Source organism: Canis lupus, chromosome 10, assembly GCF_003254725.2.
Source record: "Canis lupus dingo isolate Sandy chromosome 10, ASM325472v2, whole genome shotgun sequence".
Taxonomy (NCBI): Eukaryota; Metazoa; Chordata; class Mammalia; order Carnivora; family Canidae; genus Canis; species Canis lupus.
The window spans coordinates 45,152,592-45,170,788 of record NC_064252.1 but is presented as its reverse complement, the minus strand read 5'-3'; the positions used below and the strand labels follow the sequence as shown (position 1 = coordinate 45,170,788).

Sequence of the window (18,197 nt, the reverse complement as noted above, 5' to 3'; positions counted from 1 at the left end):
CAATGTTACCCAGGGCAATTTACACATTTAATGCAATCCCTATCAAAACACCATGGACTTTCTTCAGAGAGTTGGAACAAATCATCTTAATATTTGTGTGGAATCAGAAAAGACCCTGAATAGCCAGGGGAATATTAAAAAAGAAAACTAGAGCTGGGGGCATCATGATGCCAGATTTCAGGTTGTACTACAAAGCTGTGGTTCTCAAGACAGTGTGGTATTGGCACAAAAACAGACACAGATCAATGGAACAGAATAGAGAATCCAGAAGTGGACCCCTCAACTTTATGGTCAACTAATATTTGACAAAGCAGGAAAGACTATCCACTGAAAAAAAGACAGTCTCTTAGCAATGTTTCATAGTTTTCAGTGTATAGGTCTTTCACTTAAATTTAATCCTAAGTATTCTACTCTTTTTGATGCTGTTATAAATGGAATTATTTTATTTTCAGATTGTTCATAGCTGGTACATAGAAATACAATTGATTTTTTTTTGCATATTTGTCTCATATCATGACATCCTACTGAACTTGTTAATTAATTCTAGTAGTTGTTGGGTGGATTCCTTAGAGTTTTCTACATAGAAGATCATATCATTCCTAGATAAAGACAGTTTATTTATTCTTTCCAATCTGGATGCCTTTATTTTTTTCTTGCCTGATTGCACTGGCTGGAACCTCAAATACAATGTATAGGAGTGGCTGAGTTCTTTGCCTCCTTTCTGGTCTTAAGGGGAAATCATTCATTCTTTCACCATTAAGGATCATGTTTACTGTCGGCTTTTCATAGATGCTTTTCACCAAGGTGAGGAAGTTCCCTCCTATTCCCACCTTATTGAAAGTCTTTTCATGAAAAGGTGTTGGATTTTGTCAAATGCTCTTTCTCCATACATTAAAATAATACAGCTTTTGTCCTTTATTCTAGTAATGTAGTGTATCACTTTGATTTGTGGATGTTAAATCAGCTTTGCATTCTTGGGATACTTGGTTGTTGTGTACAATCCTTCTTGTATGTCGCTGGAGTTACTTGCAAATAGATTTTTGCATCTATATTCATGAGGGATATAGGTCTATACTTTCCTTTTCTTGTATCTTTGTCTGGTTTGGTATTGGGATAATAACTGGCCTTTCCTTCTCCTCTGTGTTTCCTGGAGTGCATCTCTCCAATCCTCCAGCAATGGTCCTCACATTTATTGGGAATTAAAAATATTGACTGTTCTAGATGATGTAATGGAGGCTTTGGAGTTTTAGGGGGAGTGGAGGGTGGCAGGAATTGGGTCTTTCTATTAATGATGAGTTTAACAAGCATAGAAAATAGGATTTTAGGGGATCTCTGGGTGGCTCAGCGGTTTAGTGCCTGCCTTTGGCCCAAGGCGTGGTCCTGGAGTCCCGGGATGGGGTCCTGCATCGGGCTTCCGGCATGGAGCCTGCTTCTCCCTCCTCCTGTGTCTCTGCCTCTCTCTCTCTCTCTATGTATCATTCATAAATAAATAAATAAATAAATAAATAAATAAATAAATATTTTTTAAAAATTTTAAAAAAGAAAATAGTAAAAAAAAAAAAGTGGGTATTTGTCATTTCTAATGGCTGAGTAATATTCCATTGTATACATACCCACCATTTGCTTCAACATGGATGGAACTGGAGGGTATTATGCTGAGTGAAATGAGTCAATCGGAGAAGGACAAACATTATATGTTCTCATTCATTTGGGGAATATAAATAATAGTGAAAAGGAATAGAAGGGAAGGGAGAAGAAATGGGTAGGAAATATCAGAAAGGGAGACAGAACATAAAGACTCTGGGAAACGAGCTGGGGGTGATGGAAGGGGAGGAGGGCAGGGGATGGGGGTGGATGGGTGATGGGCACTGAGGGGGGCACTTGATGGGATGAGCACTGGGTGTTATTCTGTATGTTGGCAAATTGAACACCAATAAAAAATAAATTTATTATTATAAAAAAAAGAAAATAGGATTTTAGAGTTAGACTCTACAAATCAAAATAATGCTACCGATTTCTTCATGTAGTGAACACAGCATGACATTCACTTCAAGCCTTGACTCATACGGTACTGTTTGGAAATTAGAGAGTGGTCCTTTCATTTGCTTTTACTGAAATTGCCTGTGGGTAAAATCTTCTGGAGAGATTATAACTGAGCTGGGCTTTGGACAGATTATTTGAACAGGAAGAACCTTGCTCATTTTTAAACATCTTTTTCCTCTGTATTTTTCAGAGTGGATCATTTCTGTTGATTTGTTTTCAGGCTTTTTTCTTCTGTCATATCAGTTCTGCTATTGAGCCCTTCCAGACATTGCGTTTCTTACTTCTAAGACTTTCATTTTTTTTATAGTTTATATTTCTCTGCTGAAAACAACTACCTTACCACTCATCTCAAGAGTATTCAACCACATGACCATGGTTATAATTGCTGATTTAAAGTCTTTATCTGATCTCAGTGTTATGATCTACTGATCACTTTTTAAAAAATTTTTTCAAACTCTTTTTTTCTTTTTTAAGATTTTATTTATTCATGAGAGACACAGAGAGAGAGGCAGAGACATAGATGGAGAGAGAAGCAGGCTCCCTACAGGGAGCCTGATGTGGGACTTGATCCCAGGACTCCAGGATTATGACCTGAGCCAAAGGCATATGCTCAAACACTGAGCAACCCAGATGTCCCTACTAATCACCTTTTAACTTTAGAATTGGTCATATTTGCTTGCTTTTTAAAAGTATGTTGTATTTTGGATTGTTTGCTGGATATATTGAATATTATGTATAAAGACCCTGGATCCTATTTAAATTCTTTGGAAAAGGTTCACTTTTTTGTGTTTTAACAAAATTTGAGTAAGTTTATTTATTTATTTTTTTAATTTTTATTTATTTATGATAGAGAGAGAGAGAGAGGCAGAGACATAGGCAGAGAGAGAAGCAGGCTCCATGCACCAGGAGCCCGATATGGGATTCAATCCCGGGTCTCCAGGATCGCGCCCTGGGCCAAAGGCAGGCGCTAAACCACTGCGCCACCCAGGGATCCCAAAATTTGAGTAAGTTTAGATTGCAAATATGTCTCACTTTTTATGGGCATTGGTTCCCATATATCAGTTCATAAATCCATGGTTTTTAAAAAATATTTATTTATTTGATAGAGAGCATGCACAGGGAGTAGGAGCAGAGGGACAGGCAGACTCCCTGCTGAATGGGGAGACCCACATGAGGCTCAACACAGGGCTCAATCTCAGGACCCTAAGATCATGACCTGACCCGAAGTCAGATGCTTAATTGACAGAGCCACTCAGGTTTTATATATATGTTTTAAAAGCCTATTCCCAATAACATAGAAAGTATTCCAGAGTGGTTATACTTCTGTATATTTTGATAGTGCAGTTCTCAATAGATAATCCCAAGCTACCTTGTATCTGTGATGGTCTGTGTTGATCTCTTTAAATCAATTATTAATTAATGTTTTATATTTTTTTAGCAACAAAAAGTTCAAGGAAATCCAACAAAGAAAACGAAATCAAAAAAATTGGATCCTCTCAAAGGTCAGAAAGTTATTGCAAGATGTGATGAAAATGGCTTTTATTTTCCAGGTAATATTTTCTTTTGTAATATTTCTTTGTTAAATAATATGATTATCAGGGACCCAAAGTTATCAAACTGTGTTTTCCCCAGAACACTGACATTTCATGGGCTGTACTAAGATAATATTCCATTTCTAAAATGAAATGATGATGGGGTTTCTACCTATATTTGTGGGGGAAAAAAGAGTCAGAAAATGTATATATTTTAATCTTTTATTTGTTTAATTAAAAAATTGTACTATACATCTAGTTCTATGTATGTAGTATGCCTAAAGTGCTGGTTTGGTGTAGTGAGCAAACAAATGAAAATTCTTGTCTTCACAGAGCTTATATTCTAGTAAGGGAGACAGACAAGCAAGCAAACAAATATATAGTGTGTCAGATACAATGCTATAAAGAAAAATCAAGCTACAAAGGGAATTGAGAATGTCAAGGTAAAGGCTGCAATTTTATTTTATTTATTTATTTATTTTTTACTTAAAGATTTTATTTATTTATTCATGGGAGAGACAGAAAGAGAGGCAGACACATAGGCAGAGGGAGAAGCAGGCTCTCTGTGGGGCGCCCGATGCAAGACATGATCCCAGAACTCTGGGATCACATCCTGAGCCACCCAGGCGTCCCGAAGGGTGCAATTTTAAATATGGTGGTCAATGAAGAACTTCTGGGGAAGGAAGGCAATGTGTGAATAAGATTATCTGGGGGAAAAGAGTCTTTTTTTTTTTTTTTAAGATTTATTTATTTGAGAGTGAGGGAGCACGAGCAGGGGTGGGGCACAGGGAGAGGGAGAGAGAGAATCCTCAAACAGACTCCATGCTGAACAATCCTCCGGATGTGAGGCTCTACCCTAGGACCCTGAGATCATGACCTGAGCTGAAGTCAAGGGTCAGATGCTTAACCTACTGAGCCACCCAGACACCCCTGGGGGAAGAGTCCTAAGTAGAGGGAACAATAGTACAGAGACAGAGTCCTGAGGCTGGGGTGCATATGGCATGTTGGTGGAAAGGTCCAGTGTGGCTAGACCTGAGAGCTTTTCCCAAGAGTTTCTGGGACATGTGATCCTGAAGGAATCAGCCAGGTGAAGTTCAAGTGAGAGCCTTGTGGACAGTAAAAGTGATATGTAGCTAGAGATGGAAAAAAAAAACATTTTATATCTAGAGAAATAAAACAGATTACGACTAGAACCCAGAAAGCAAAGAAAGGGGAGAAAATAATAAAGGTCTTCAGAGAGGGAAGTACAGGGCCATTCATAAAAGTTCATGTTCTAAGAAGTTTGGACTTCACTGGGGAGCCACATGGAAAGCAGGGAAGAACATCATCACACTTGAAGCTCACAGAAACTCTCTCTCATTGTGGGAAGAGTGGATAAGGAGTGGGTTGGAATGTCCCTCCGGTCCCTGGTTTGGGCCATATGATAGATAGTGGTACCAACAGGACATGTTGGTATGCACGGGAAGATAATGATGTGTCTGTGACATGATGAATTGTAGGTGCACTACTTATGTGTTGATATCTCAAAAATCTGTCTTCAGACAGGTTTCCTTTTGAATTGCTTCCAATTGCTGAAGTTGTCAGAAAAGCAGTTAAAGTTAACGATCTAGAGTCTCAAGAGGAAATCTGTCTGGAGATAGAGATTTTTGAGACATCAGCACATAAGTGTCATTGATATCATGGGACAGGTCTGTGGGGAAAAGAGAGCTTAGGGAGAGCCCTGAGGAAGATCCATGGAGCAGAAAAATGAAAAGGCAGAAACATAGCCGGTCTTGCATAGGCACTGTCAATCATCAGTTAAAAGAAGCATTCTTTATTGATTAAATTTCATTAAATCTTCTTTTTAAGTGTGAAAAAATACTTCGCGGGAGTTTTGGTTTCCAGCAGGCATATGTAGAGAACTGACAACTAGGACATTTTCTTTGAAATTCACTAGATATGCATTGGAGCTGGCTGGATGAGAGTAATTAAATACGGATCAGAGCATTTGAGATGAGCTCATAGGCCAAGGCACAAAACACATTTTTGCAAGAGCAGGGTCCCCAAACCTTCCCTTTCTCTAGGACTCAGATTTGCTGGGTGGTGATTATGGGGGGCTACCCCTGCTTGATTTTCTGAACCCTGGAGAGAGGTGGGAAGCTATTTTGGCAATTGAACAGAAGTACAGGAAAGGACTGGCTTCCAAATGGCTGCATTAGGGTTTGGGATTAGTTTGCAGGCCAGGGTCCTGCAGAAAAGTAGAACAGCTCAAACTTTTCCTCCTTACCATTCTTGTGTGATAAGAAATGCTAAAGACCTGCTACTAACAGTCTGAGGAAGTAGAGGAAGCAGGTAACACCACATGGTCACGTGCAATTCCTGAGATCACGGCAGCAATGATTATTGCCCTGTTCTTTTTTTTTCTTTAAATATGCAATTAGAGGGACACCTGGGTGGCTCAGTGGTTGAGTGTCTGCATTTGGCTCAGGGCGTGTTCCCAGGGGTCCTGGGATTGAGTCCCACATCAGGCTCCCCACAGGGAACCTGCTTCTCCCTCTGCCTATGTCTCTGCCTCTCTCTGTGTATCTCTCATGAATAAAAAGATAATCTAAATATGCAATTAGAGTCAGAGTGCACACCCCTAACAGTTGCATGGGATCTGGCTATTCGAGAATTGTTAATTTGTGGCTGTGATTAAGCTCAGATAAGTCTGTGTGGAGGAAATACACATTTGAATTTAGTCATATAATCAGTAAGTTGGATTAGGGACTGGTTAGTCAATACTGACTCAGACAAATCAAATGATCATGCCTGTGTTCCTAGATGGTGCTTGATTTTTGTTCCTTCTCCCCTCTAAAGTCAGTAAATCTTTCATTGGGAATTTCAACCCAACCCATAGAGTTATTTTTTTATAAAAAATAATTTCAAACTTACATAAAAGTTTTAAGAATAATAGAGAACTTGGGGATCCCTGGGTGGCTCAGCAGTTTGGCGCCTGCCTTTGGCCCGGGACACGATCCTGGAGTCCCGGGATTGAGTCCCACGTCGGGATCCCTGCATGGAGCCTGCTTCTCCCTCTGCCTGTGTCTCTGCCTCTCTCTCTCTCTCTCTCTCTCTCTCGCTCTCTCTCGCTCTCTCTGTGTCTATCATGAATAAATAAATAAAAATTTTTTAAAAAGAATAATAGAGCTTTTATATACTCTTTATACAGATTTGCCAATTTTTAACTTTTGTCATATTGATTTTACCACATTTATTATTTTATTTTATTCTCTTTCTCTCTACTCATCTCCACACATACATATTATTTTTTCTGAACTATTTAAGATCAGGTAACATCATCATGCCTCTTTACTCCTTAATGTGTCAGTCTATGTTTCTCAAGAACTAGGGTATTGGGGCACCTGGGTGGCTCAGTGGTTGAGCGTCTGCCTTAGCTCATGATCCTGAGGTCCTGGGATCAAGTTCTACATCAGGCTCCCCGCAGGGAGCTTGCTTCTCCCTCTGCCCTTCTCTCTGTGCCTCTCATGAATAAATAAATAAAATCTTTTTTAAAAGAGTATTATAGTCTTTTAAAAAACAAGGCTATTAACATAATCATAGTAAAGTTATAAGATTCAGGAAATTTAACATTATGCTACTTTTTTTCTGTATATTTCAATTTTGTTAATTGTCTCAATAATGGCTTTATATTTTTTGTCTCTAGAATAAGCCTAGTCTGGAATTATGTAAACATTGAGTTAACATATCCCCTTGTCTTCTTTAGTCTAGAGTCATTCTCTAGACTTTCCTGTCATTTTTCATAATACTGATGTTATTTAAGAATAAGATCAATTACTCTATAGAATGTTCTTCAGTTTACCTTAGAATCAGAGTGTGCATTCCTGGACAGTTTGCTACCTAAGTGATGGCATGTTGTTGTGTCCCTCTCAGGGCATCCCATCCAGAGGCACATGATGTTCATTGGCCTCATTAGTGGCACTCCTTGAGCTCACCTGATCACTGTGTGTTATTATTTTCTCCCTTGCAAAAAAGGTCAATAGAGATTTGTGGAGTATAGCATGATAATCATCGATAACTCCTTTTTCTGATAACTGTTGTTCGAACACTGCTAAACATTTCTAATGAAAGATATCTGGCTTTGAAATGTACCTCAGTGGTAGGTTGGCTTTGGAATAACTGGATCAGAGTGTCTGTTGCTTCAGGCCAGGCCCACACTGGAGCAGAGCCAGCCTGGTTGTTGCTGCCGTCCTTGGCAATCAGGGCAGGGATTTCTGTATGGCTGACTCTCTTCCAGGGTCTGTGTGAAATATCTATCTAGTTAAGGAATGATAGCATTGTTCAGAATGGAAGTGACAAGCCAATAGTCTGGCTCATCAGGATGCTGAAAGGCAGGGAGGAAGGTAAATTTCAGAACCTTATTTTAAGTCATTTGCAAAAATCAGGTCCTCCTTCCTGTTCTTCAGTGAAAAGAAGCATTTACCTCAGGAAATTCAAGATGATGAAAAGTCTGAGTTGCAAAATTTCTGCACTATGCCAGAGAAACAAGTTACTATGGAAGAAAAAGGCAGTTGGCAGAGGCGGGGAGACGGCGCTGAATACCTTCTGGGGTGTAATGTGTTAGGGTCAGAAAATCCCAAATTTTTATTTATTTGAAGTCTGCCTTTTTCCTCTACTAGCCATGTGACTAGAATCCCTGCAGTTCTCTGAGCCTCAGTTTCTTTATCTTTCCAAATGAGATTAAAACAATTAGAACCTCCATAAGATTGTTGTGTAGATTAAATATGGTAATGTACAATATTTTCTAAATTGGAAATGTGAATTGCATAAAGAGTTTTTTCTCTCATGTGAGCACTTTTCTTAAAAGATAGAAACAACTCCTGTCCTCTCTTGGGGGTCACAGTTGCTGCTTGCAATTAAAAAACTTTGTCAGCAGTTTAAAAACCCTAACAGCAATTCAAAGAGGCAAACATTAGCCCAGGGGAAGAAAGGAAACCTCTGAGGCTGAAGGAAGGAGAAAATATGAGTAGTAGATGCACAAGAATGACTTTCAGTGGAATGGGGCAGGTAGAGAGATACTGCTTTTGGTGAAGCAAAGCTAAAGCCTTTTTTGGGAGATGGAATTGAAGTTGGGCTGTGCATATCAGAAAGCTCTTACAGTCAGAAGTAAAAGATCCAGTCTCCAGCCTGAGAAATTCCTGTTTGGAGTAAAGATTAAGAACTGTTCCCACATCTCTCACTGAATGAACTGACCTACTGACTTGGAGTATTTCTGCAGTCTTCTGACCACTGAGAATGGGCCACATTTTTGCTGAGGGTCTCCACAGGGGCACATTCCCTCTTCTCCAGCCTGAGTACAGGAGAGCCCTCCGGCCGAGGTAGGGAGCCCAACCTGTACCAAGGAAGGTGTCTGCAATCACCAAGCGTCCACTAGGAGGAACCCCAGACCCCTGAAATGGTTCCCGGAGACATTTCAGAGTGAGGAGACATGGTCTCACCTCTCTGGGGTGAGGACAAAGAGAAGCTGCAGCACACGAACAAAATTAGATACCGATATTGAATCAGGACTTAGAAATGATAGCAACTCCTTAATTAGTTGGAGAAGGAGCAAATGCAGAGGCTGAGCCATAACTCAACAGGCCAGCTCTTAGTCCTACAGCTCCCAGAGCACAGCCAGCCAGGCTGTCCACACGGTGAGGCTGGTTCTAACATTACGTTGGGAGACACTGCACTAACTTCTGCAGGTAAACAAGGTCCCCCTTCTGCAGAGAAGAAAACAATGGAAGGAGCTAAAAAGGTTGTTGCAACATACCAAAAAGTCTAGATCTAATCAGGTAGAGCAGGGATTGGCAGACTTTTTCTGTGAAAGTCACATAATAAATGGTTAGACTTTGTGGCCTCCAGTCTCTATCACAGCGACTCCATTTAGGCAAACAACTGAAACCGCACATAGCAGGTTTATGACTAGACTCTCCTGAATCTAAAAGGCTAGGAATTTGAGGAAGATCACACTGGTCAGTGTGGCCATTGTGCCAGCCCAGACCCTTTGCTGTGAACCCCAGGAGGGGGTGTGGGGCTTGCCAGGGTGAGGTTTGTGAGCATTCTCCTCAATTAGGAGTGGGTCTTCATTGCTTTCCTAGTAGGAATTCTTTCTAAAAAGTAGTATTTGTTTTTCTAACTAAAAGGATAAATTCAGTTTATGGCAGCAAACATGTGAATAATGTATAAAGAATATTTCAAAATTCAAATTGAACATTTTGATCCAATGAGAAAACACACACCAATGGAACTGGTTTTCACGTGTGTGTATTTGTGCATGTTAAAAAAAAAAGTAAAAGGCTGTCATTTCTTTGGTCATTTAAAACAAGAGACATGAACTCAAGATGAAAAACACCAGCCATTTCTTTGCCACATAAAAGACCATGGGACTTTGCCAAGGCAAGTGTGCGAGCTGAGGCAGCATTGCCAGGCCCTGGTGGAGACATGCACATTTCTCTCTTGGAGCAGGAGTCTGACTGCAGCTTTACTGCTGCTTGGAGAAGTATCCCTATCAAAACTTCCCTTAATATTTATAATCCCTTTATTATAGGAAAATAAATCTCAACTAGGGTAAGTGACAAAACATGTGAACCTTAAAAGAGGTATTTTTTTTTTCCTAATCATCCCTTTGAATACAACTAAGAGACAAGGAAACTTCTTGCGTCTTTTTCCATTGTTCATTTTTTGGTAGTGCCTTTTAGGGAAGCCGTGGGATGCGTTCAGCCTACTTAGCATTTCATTTATCTAATATTAGATGAAAAGTTGATGATGGAGTTCCTATTTCCTTTTACTTTCACAATTTTAACAACACTTATTTTCTATATGTAAGGAGTATAGAAGGAAATATGGGTAAAATAAGTAAATAAGGAAATCAGATGGTGAGAAGCACCCAGGGAGAGGATATTTGTTTCTAGGAATGATGTTTTTAGGATTGCTGCTGGTGATGCTGGACAAACAAGCTACTGCATCTTCTTTAGGCTTCTCAGCTCAGCAGGTGCTCCAGACCAGAGCTGTGCACTTCACCACTGAGTTGGTCAACCCAGTATGCATCGTACAGATCTCATGGAGAGATCAAAGGGGCATACTGATTTAAACAGGCAACCAACAGGATGGTGCAAGCCTAAGGGAATGGGCATTATTTGTCTTTATTTTTTATTTTAAATTTGATTCCTTTCAGGGGTTGTGAAGAAGTGTGTGAGCCCCACCCATGCACTGGTGGGTTTCAGGTATGGAGACACCAAGGTTGTGCCGACCTCGTTCATCACGCCTGTGGGGGGTGCCATGCCCTGCCCACTGCTCCAGGTACCTGCTACAGTGATCTTTTCTGGGTGCCCTTCCCACCATCCCCACAGTTATGGATAACAGAATGGCGAGGCCACTGTCAGGCCTTTGCTGAACATCTGGTTAGGCTCCTTCAGGGAGCTTATGTTTGGGCAGGAAAAAGCAGTGACCCCTGTTATGGCCCCTTGCCTGGCAACTATTTTGCTTCACCTTGATCTCTTAATACCCTGTTAAGTAACCTCATGACTGCATAGACTTGCTTGCATTAGGACCTGTGGTCCTTGTCATTTTACAGACAGTAGATGATTGGGGAAGAGAGCTGCTGTAACTGCTAGCACCCTTGAAACTTTAACTGTAAAAGAATATATTAAAAGCAATTTAAATAATGAGGGCAGAAGTAGAGCTTCCCTTGACATCATAGACATTGCCATACCTTGATACCATAACATGGTTACACCTGAACATGCTTTCCACAGGTGAGCCAGGCTAATGTGTTCTCATCTGCATATAAAGTCATAAAAGCAGCGCTGCATCTTCATCCCAGCACCCAGGCTAGAGAGGAGACAGAAGGCCCCCCAGAGCTCCACCACTGCTGTTTCTTGACAGCAAGAGCCAGGAGGAAAAGTACCCAATGAGCACTCAGGATTCCACATTGGTTGTCTGTTGCCACTTCCTGTGGCCAGACCCAGAGCATCCATCAGTGTACTTGCCCCCTGACAGTTGGTCCTATCCATTTCACAAGTGTCCACCAGCCTCTGTATGCCCCTTCATAATATTTTCTTTCTGCTAGAGGCTGTCTCTTTGTAACTTTTGCCTGTGGATTCCAGGTGTGTGCTTTGTAACAACATGGAGCAAACCTGCTCCATTCCATTGTCTGGGTGACAGCCCTTCAGATACATGAGGATGCTGTTCATATCTCTCCCTGGTCTTTATATGAAATAGATTCCTTCAACCAGTCTTTGTGGGATATGGTTTCCAGACCCCTTGCCATTTTGCTAGCTGTCCCCACCCCACTCTGGGATCCTTGTCAGGTGAAGAAGTCCTGCTAAAACTGGTGCTCACAAAATTCCAGCTGTGGCCGGGTGAGCCTGGAGAAATTTGAAATGGTTGACTCTTTCTTAGCTGAGATAAAATATATATTTGAATGGTAACATTGGTACTTGCTAATTATCTTGGGGCATTTTAAATCAAGCATATATTAACATTGCCTATAAGATCTATAAGCAAAATATTTGCTAGGACATATGTTCTTATCTACAGGTTGGAGATTATGTCTTTGCCAAAATTGTGATACCCAACGGATTTGATTTCTATGTCCCTGCCATTGTCATAGCACTTCCAAATCAGGATATGGCTGAAGATAAATTCTACACAGTTTTGAAGTGTAACAACCGGAGAGTAAGTAGACTTTCATGGAGGAAAGGGCTTTCTCACTAGGCAGAAAGTGGCTTCTTTAACCACCCTCCTTGCCACCCTCCTTCTGGGCAATACCTTGCTACTTCTGGGCACCCTCCTTGCCACCCTCCCACCCTCTTTCTGGGCAATACCTTGCTACACTACAACTAGGGAGGCTCACTCTCGTTCTCTACTGTCCTCCCCAGGTTCTTCTAGTACCTTTCTCTCTCTCTTCCTTGCCTGCTGCTACTCAACCCGCTCTGGCCTTCTGTTCCCCTCCCTGTGTTCCTTGTGAATTTCCCTAAATGCTTTAGAAAGCCTCCATATCAGTTTATAGAACTGACGATGTCATGTGTCTGCCTGATGTACCCCACCACTCCCCACACACTCATCCTTCTCATCAAGCTTGAGGAAAAGCCCAGCCTGACCCCAGCAGGGCCCCACAGCCCCATGGAAGGCTCACTGCCTCCTGAATGCAATGGGCTTCTCCAAGGCCCTAGTCTTTCCCTCTTCCTGGACCACCCTCCCATCTCCTTTCCACAGAACCTTCTGTCACTGGAAAGATACTGCTCAACTATAACTTCCTCCTGAGGCCCTGGGGTTCCCCTGCACACTGTGCTTTCCCCTCCCCACACCAGTTTCCTCGCTAACCTCCCAGTTCCTTAAAGGCAGGGACTGTGACCTCTTCATCTTTGTAGCCACAGCACAGCCCCTGATGAAGAGAAGATTCTCAAAATTGCTTTTTAAATTACTTAAATGAATGACATTTTTAATAGAAATAAGTCTTGGTGGACCATTTGATATGTCTGGAAAATAGACTAGCAAGACAAAAGTAAGAAGCAAAATACCAGTGGCTAACTTTATTAAGCACTTACTATGTGCCACAGGTACCAATCGGGTACTTTATAGGTAATGAACAATTGAATGCTCAAAACACTGTGAGCAGGTACTTTATTCCCATTTTAAGATAAAGAAATGGAAGCAAAGGTTAAGTCACACATAGGGTAAGCAGGACAATGGACATATGAACCCAGGCAGTCTGGCTCCATGGCCTGTACTCTGAATCTCTGTGCCCAACTGCCTACTATACATAATTAAAATATCCAGTGAGTTCTTGGCTATAGCATGAAATATATCCATCAGAAGAGAGGTCGTGGTAAATGAATTTTAGAATTAAGGGCAAAAAGAGTGAAGACCATTACAGCCAGTGGTCCCAAAAGCAGTTTCCAATCTGACAGAACAAGAAGGAGAAAGGGACACCTTCTCATCAACCCAGAAAAACAATTTTTTTAAAGATAAAATAGACTTTCCTGGAGCTTTCTGAATGACAGTAAAGAAAGCGGTCTAGAAGGCAGCAGTCTAGAAGCTTGAGTAGCAGCAGGCAAGGAAGAGAGAGAGGCAGTGAATCAGAAGCTTTTCTGACATGAGGCACCACTCTGGGGATATGTCCTAGGCAAGGGAGGAGAAAGCACATCAAGGGACATTTAGAGAGATGTCCCTCGGCATGCCCCAGGGTGTGAAGAGATAAAGCAGTTGTCCTAGGGTCCCTGAGAATGAGCCTCAAAGCCCAGGGGGGACCTTGGAATTTACCCATAAGGCAGCGAGGCCTTGGAGACTAGAACAACAGTGTCATGGTGAAGGATGAGACACTGGAGATAGTTCTGTAGAGATGTATGGGGCTGAAGTGGCACATTCGGCAAGGGGTGGTGGTTCTAGTTTCTGAGTCTAGGAATGAGGTGGGCAAGGCTGACCTGAAGGTAGATAGGAAGGTGCTTCTGTGGAGGGATGTGTGGGTGTGTGCGTGCACGTGCTTGGGCAAGCGAGTGCAACTTTACTGAATGGCCTTGGCACCTGATCCAGGATGTGGAGAAATGACCGGGAGGAGTCACTGATGACTTTTATTCTGCATGTAATTACCAAACCAGGCTCTGCCATTTGACTGCTCTTGTAAGTGTCACCCTGAATAGGATAATGGCTAGCAGCTATTATAACAGATCAAGCTATATTAAACTTCCACGTAACTTGTGGACATTCTGATTTAAGTCACGTGAACCCTTTTGGTATCATTACAGGAATTTTGCCCTCGGAGTGCACTTATTAAGATCAGCCAGAACAAGTATGCTCTCTCTTGCTCTCACATAAAATCACCCCTGATTCAGGAGGATCCAAAAGTGTGAGTAGACCCTGAACTTTATTTATATCTTTGCACCTTTAATCTGTTTCAGAGTTGGGATTCATGATCCCTAAATACTTGGGGAGAAAAACAGAGGTAGAGGACCTCCTGCTTAAAATGTAGTTCTCTATTTTTTTAAGGTTTTATTTATTTATTTGACAGAGAGAGAGAGAGAGAATGCACAGCCCAAAGGGGGGAGCAGCAGAGGGAGAGGGAGAAGCAGGCTCTCCCCTCTTAAGCAGGGAGCCTGATGTGGGCTCAATCCCAGGACCCTGGGATCCTGAGCTGCTGAAGGCAGAGACATACAGGACTGAGCTACCCAGGCGCCCCTTAAAACGTAGTACTATCATTATTATTCTTTCAACATCACACCTCTTACCTGCTGGTTATTTTTCCATCTGGTTCTAATCTCAAATGCAACGTTATTTTACTGACTCTTCGGAAAGCATTCAATCCTGTCATGAATTTAAAGGGATTACTCCCCTTTTATTTGTAAGGATTCAAGGCCTTTTTTTAAGGTTTTATTTATTTGACAGGGTGGACAAGCAGGGGGAGTGATAGGCAGAGGAAGAGGGAGAAGCAGGCTCTCTTTTGAGCAGGGAGCCGATCGTGGGGCTCAATGGGATCTGGGCCAAAGGCAGATGCTTAACTGACTGAGCCACCCAGGTCCCCAGGTTGAAGGCCTCCTTTTCTTTTCTTTTCTTTTCTTTTCTTTTTTTTTTAATTCCATTCATTCATTCATTCATTCGAGACACACAGAGAGGCAGAAACATAGGCAGAGGGAGAACCAAGCTCCCCATGGTGAGCCCATGCAGGACTCGATCCCAGGACCCAGGATCACACCCTGAGTCAAAGGTAGATGTTCAACCACTGAGCCACCCAAGTGCGCCCCGGGTTCAAGGCCTTCTAATGAAGTCTCACCGTAAAGCAAAAGTTAGATTAAATTGCAGTTGGGACCAATCAACTGTCTGCTTCTCCTCTTGCCAGGGAGTGAGAATGAGATGCTGGCCGGGCTTGCCTGTGCCCAGGTGAGCATGGGTGGGTGGCGGTTTTCAGGGGCTACAGTGGGGTGAATACATTTTCATCTGAGGAAGTAGGATTACTAAAAGCTGGAAAAGTAGATTAGGGCAGCCCGGGTTTAGTGGTTTAGCGCCGCCTCCAGCCCAGGGTGTGATCCTAGAGACCTGGGATCAAGTCCCACATCAGGCTCCCTGCATGGAGCCTGCTTCTCCCTCTGCCTGTGTCTCTGCCAATCTCTCTCTGGGTGTCTCATGAATAAATAAATAAAATCTTTAAAAAAAAACTAGATTAAAACAAAGTCAATAAAAGAAGCTGAGGTCCAGAAAGCAGGCAAAAACCCAAGTCTATTGGGCCAATCAATGAGGGGCAGCATCACAGCTGGAGTCATAGCCATGACTTGGAGGTGAAGGTGGATTTGGGGCAAGGGTTAGGGAAAGGGATCCTGGAAACACCCTCCAGCTTCACTTGGAGTTTCTGGATTGTCTTGGGTGCCAACCTTCATTCGCCTGAAGTGCAAGCACTTCATAAACAGAAACCATCAGACATTCTCTCTTCCACTTCTTCCCTACCCCCTAACCCCCTGCGTCTGAGCTTGTAGAATCCTCTGCCTTTCCCCCTGATGTCAAAGTGCCCTCTTTTATCCAAGGCTGACCTGCCCACCAGGCTCCAGAGCCTGTCCCCATGGTCCGGCTCTTGCTCCATCAGTTACCCTGGATTCTTTCCTATCTCCTCAGCTCCTCTCCTGATTCCTTCCCCTCAGCAAAAACCCGAGTCTGCCTCCCCTGTTTACATACATGCACAAGTGCATGCACGCACACCCCCAGTCCTAAATCCGTAGAACTCCCTTGGTTCTGCACTGTGATCTGGCTCCTCCCTCCCTTCACAGCTACGCTGCTATGTATGCACAGTCTCATGGGCTGATGTCTCCCCTCTTTTGCCTTCTCTTCCCTCCCCAAGGGAAGGAGCCTTGGGTGTTGGCTTCCTCCTTTATCCCTTCGTGAAGCTGTGTCCACAGGAAACACTCAGAACCTCTCCCACGCTCACATTGACTATGCATGCTGTTTCAGTCTATGATCTATTTGACTCTGTCAACTTCCCTTCCTTCCCTTGAGACCTGTCATGGCTCCTCCCCCCTCTACATTTCCTCCCTGCTCTATTTCAACCATATCCCTTGCTCCCATGATTCCATTTACACTAAGGACCTCATATCTCCCTCTCCACCCCAGACCACCCCTGTGCTCTGGCATCAGAATCGTAGCCTCTGAGAGTGAGGCCTGGAACGAACTTTTCTAAAAGCTCTCCACTGGCTGTAATGTGCAGACCTGGCTGCTAACTACAGTGGAAAGGGCCTTAGAAGCTAAGACCTGAATTCCTATCCCAGCCCCAGCCTCATTTAGTTTGTGCCCTTGGCGGGTTGCTTATCATCTTGGAGCTTGTTTGCTCACAGTGAGATTCGGATGGGGTTGAGGATTAGAGATGGTCATTGCATGCCTGGGGTAAAGCTCAGCCTATGGCAGGAATCCTGTTATTTCTAGCCGTCCACCTGAGTGTAGAATCTCAAATTCAACATATCTAGTCTTAAATTATAGCTCCCCACAGACCCACTCCCATCTCTGCCTTCCTTGACTCATTTCTCTTTTCCACCTGCCAGTCACAGTTTTCCAAGCAGAAATCTGGTAGTCATTTTTGGCTTCGTCTTGCCCTTCACCGACCACACCTCGCTGGTCTCCAAGTTATATTGATCCTAACTTGCAAATATTTCTCAGCTCTGCTGGACCTGTACTGCCTTGGGTCAGGCCTCTCATTTCCTGAGGCCCTTGCCTTTGGCCTCCTCCTGCCACAGGACAGTCCCAGCCGTCTTCCAGAAGGGCTGAGCAGAGGAATCTTCCTCGCATGCAAATCTGTTCCTGCTCCACCTCTACTGAAAAAATCCTTCAGAGTCTCCCTCCCATGCCCTTTCTTGTTCTAGCTTAGCCTCTTGTGGGTCTGACCCAGGCCTGCCGCCCTAGCCTCACTTCTCTCTAGTCATCCCCTAAGCAACCTCCCACAAGCCCTCTGCACTGTGATCTAGCATCCTCCCTCCTTTCACAGCCACACTATGTATGGGCAGTCTCATAGGCTGATGTCTCCCCTCTCTTGCCTTCTCTTCCCTCCCCAAGGAACCTTGGCTGTTGGCTAGGAGTATAACTATACTAAACTACTTGTAGCTTTTTCCCCATGCCATGCTTTTTCAGGGCTCTGTGCTATGTATAAGCTAAGCATTCCCTCCCTGGAATGTTATTCTTTGCCCTTGGCCATCAGGGAACTCTAACATTGAACTCAAGCATCACCATCTCTATGTCATGTTCCAAGACTCAGCCATCCTATGCAATAAAGTGATCCCACTGCATCCTAGAGAGGTTTTCATTACAGAAATTTTCCCTTTTGTTGGGCCATGTACTTTCTCAGTTTCTCACTCCTGTTAGGCACGTGTCCTTGAAAGCAGGTGCCAGATTCTGTCCCCATCTAAATCATAGTTGCCAAGGTCCAGCTCGTAGGATGTGCCCAAAGACTATGTGAAGAATGAACCAGTGAACAAATACTAGTAGATGCCCAGCATTGTTCCTTGAGAGGTGCATGGTTTCATAGAAGATCTTTCAGTATTTTTATTGAAAATCCACAATTCTTCATTCTCTTCTAGATGAGTATAATGTTTGTTTAAAATTATAGCACGTTTTTTGTGAATCTCAAAATCC

General features: G+C 42.8%; 1 protein-coding gene across 10 annotated transcripts in view; it reads left to right on the top strand.

The window, feature by feature from the left end:
- Nucleotides 1-18,197, top strand: part of VWA3B (von Willebrand factor A domain containing 3B) — a 256,331-nt gene that overhangs the window by 176,886 nt on the left and 61,248 nt on the right. For 8 of the 10 annotated variants that reach the window (XM_035696404.2, XM_025464606.3, XM_025464618.3 and 5 more), the window contains 4 exons: nucleotides 3,482-3,593; nucleotides 10,771-10,895; nucleotides 12,135-12,272; nucleotides 14,342-14,442. In XM_035696404.2, coding sequence (XP_035552297.1) covers nucleotides 3,482-3,593; nucleotides 10,771-10,895; nucleotides 12,135-12,272; nucleotides 14,342-14,442 — 476 coding nt within the window. Of the gene's footprint in view, nucleotides 1-3,481; nucleotides 3,594-3,908; nucleotides 4,009-10,770; nucleotides 10,896-12,134; nucleotides 12,273-14,341; nucleotides 14,443-18,197 lie in introns of those variants that run through there. The other 2 variants (XM_049115857.1, XM_049115856.1) reach the window with 2 other exon arrangements.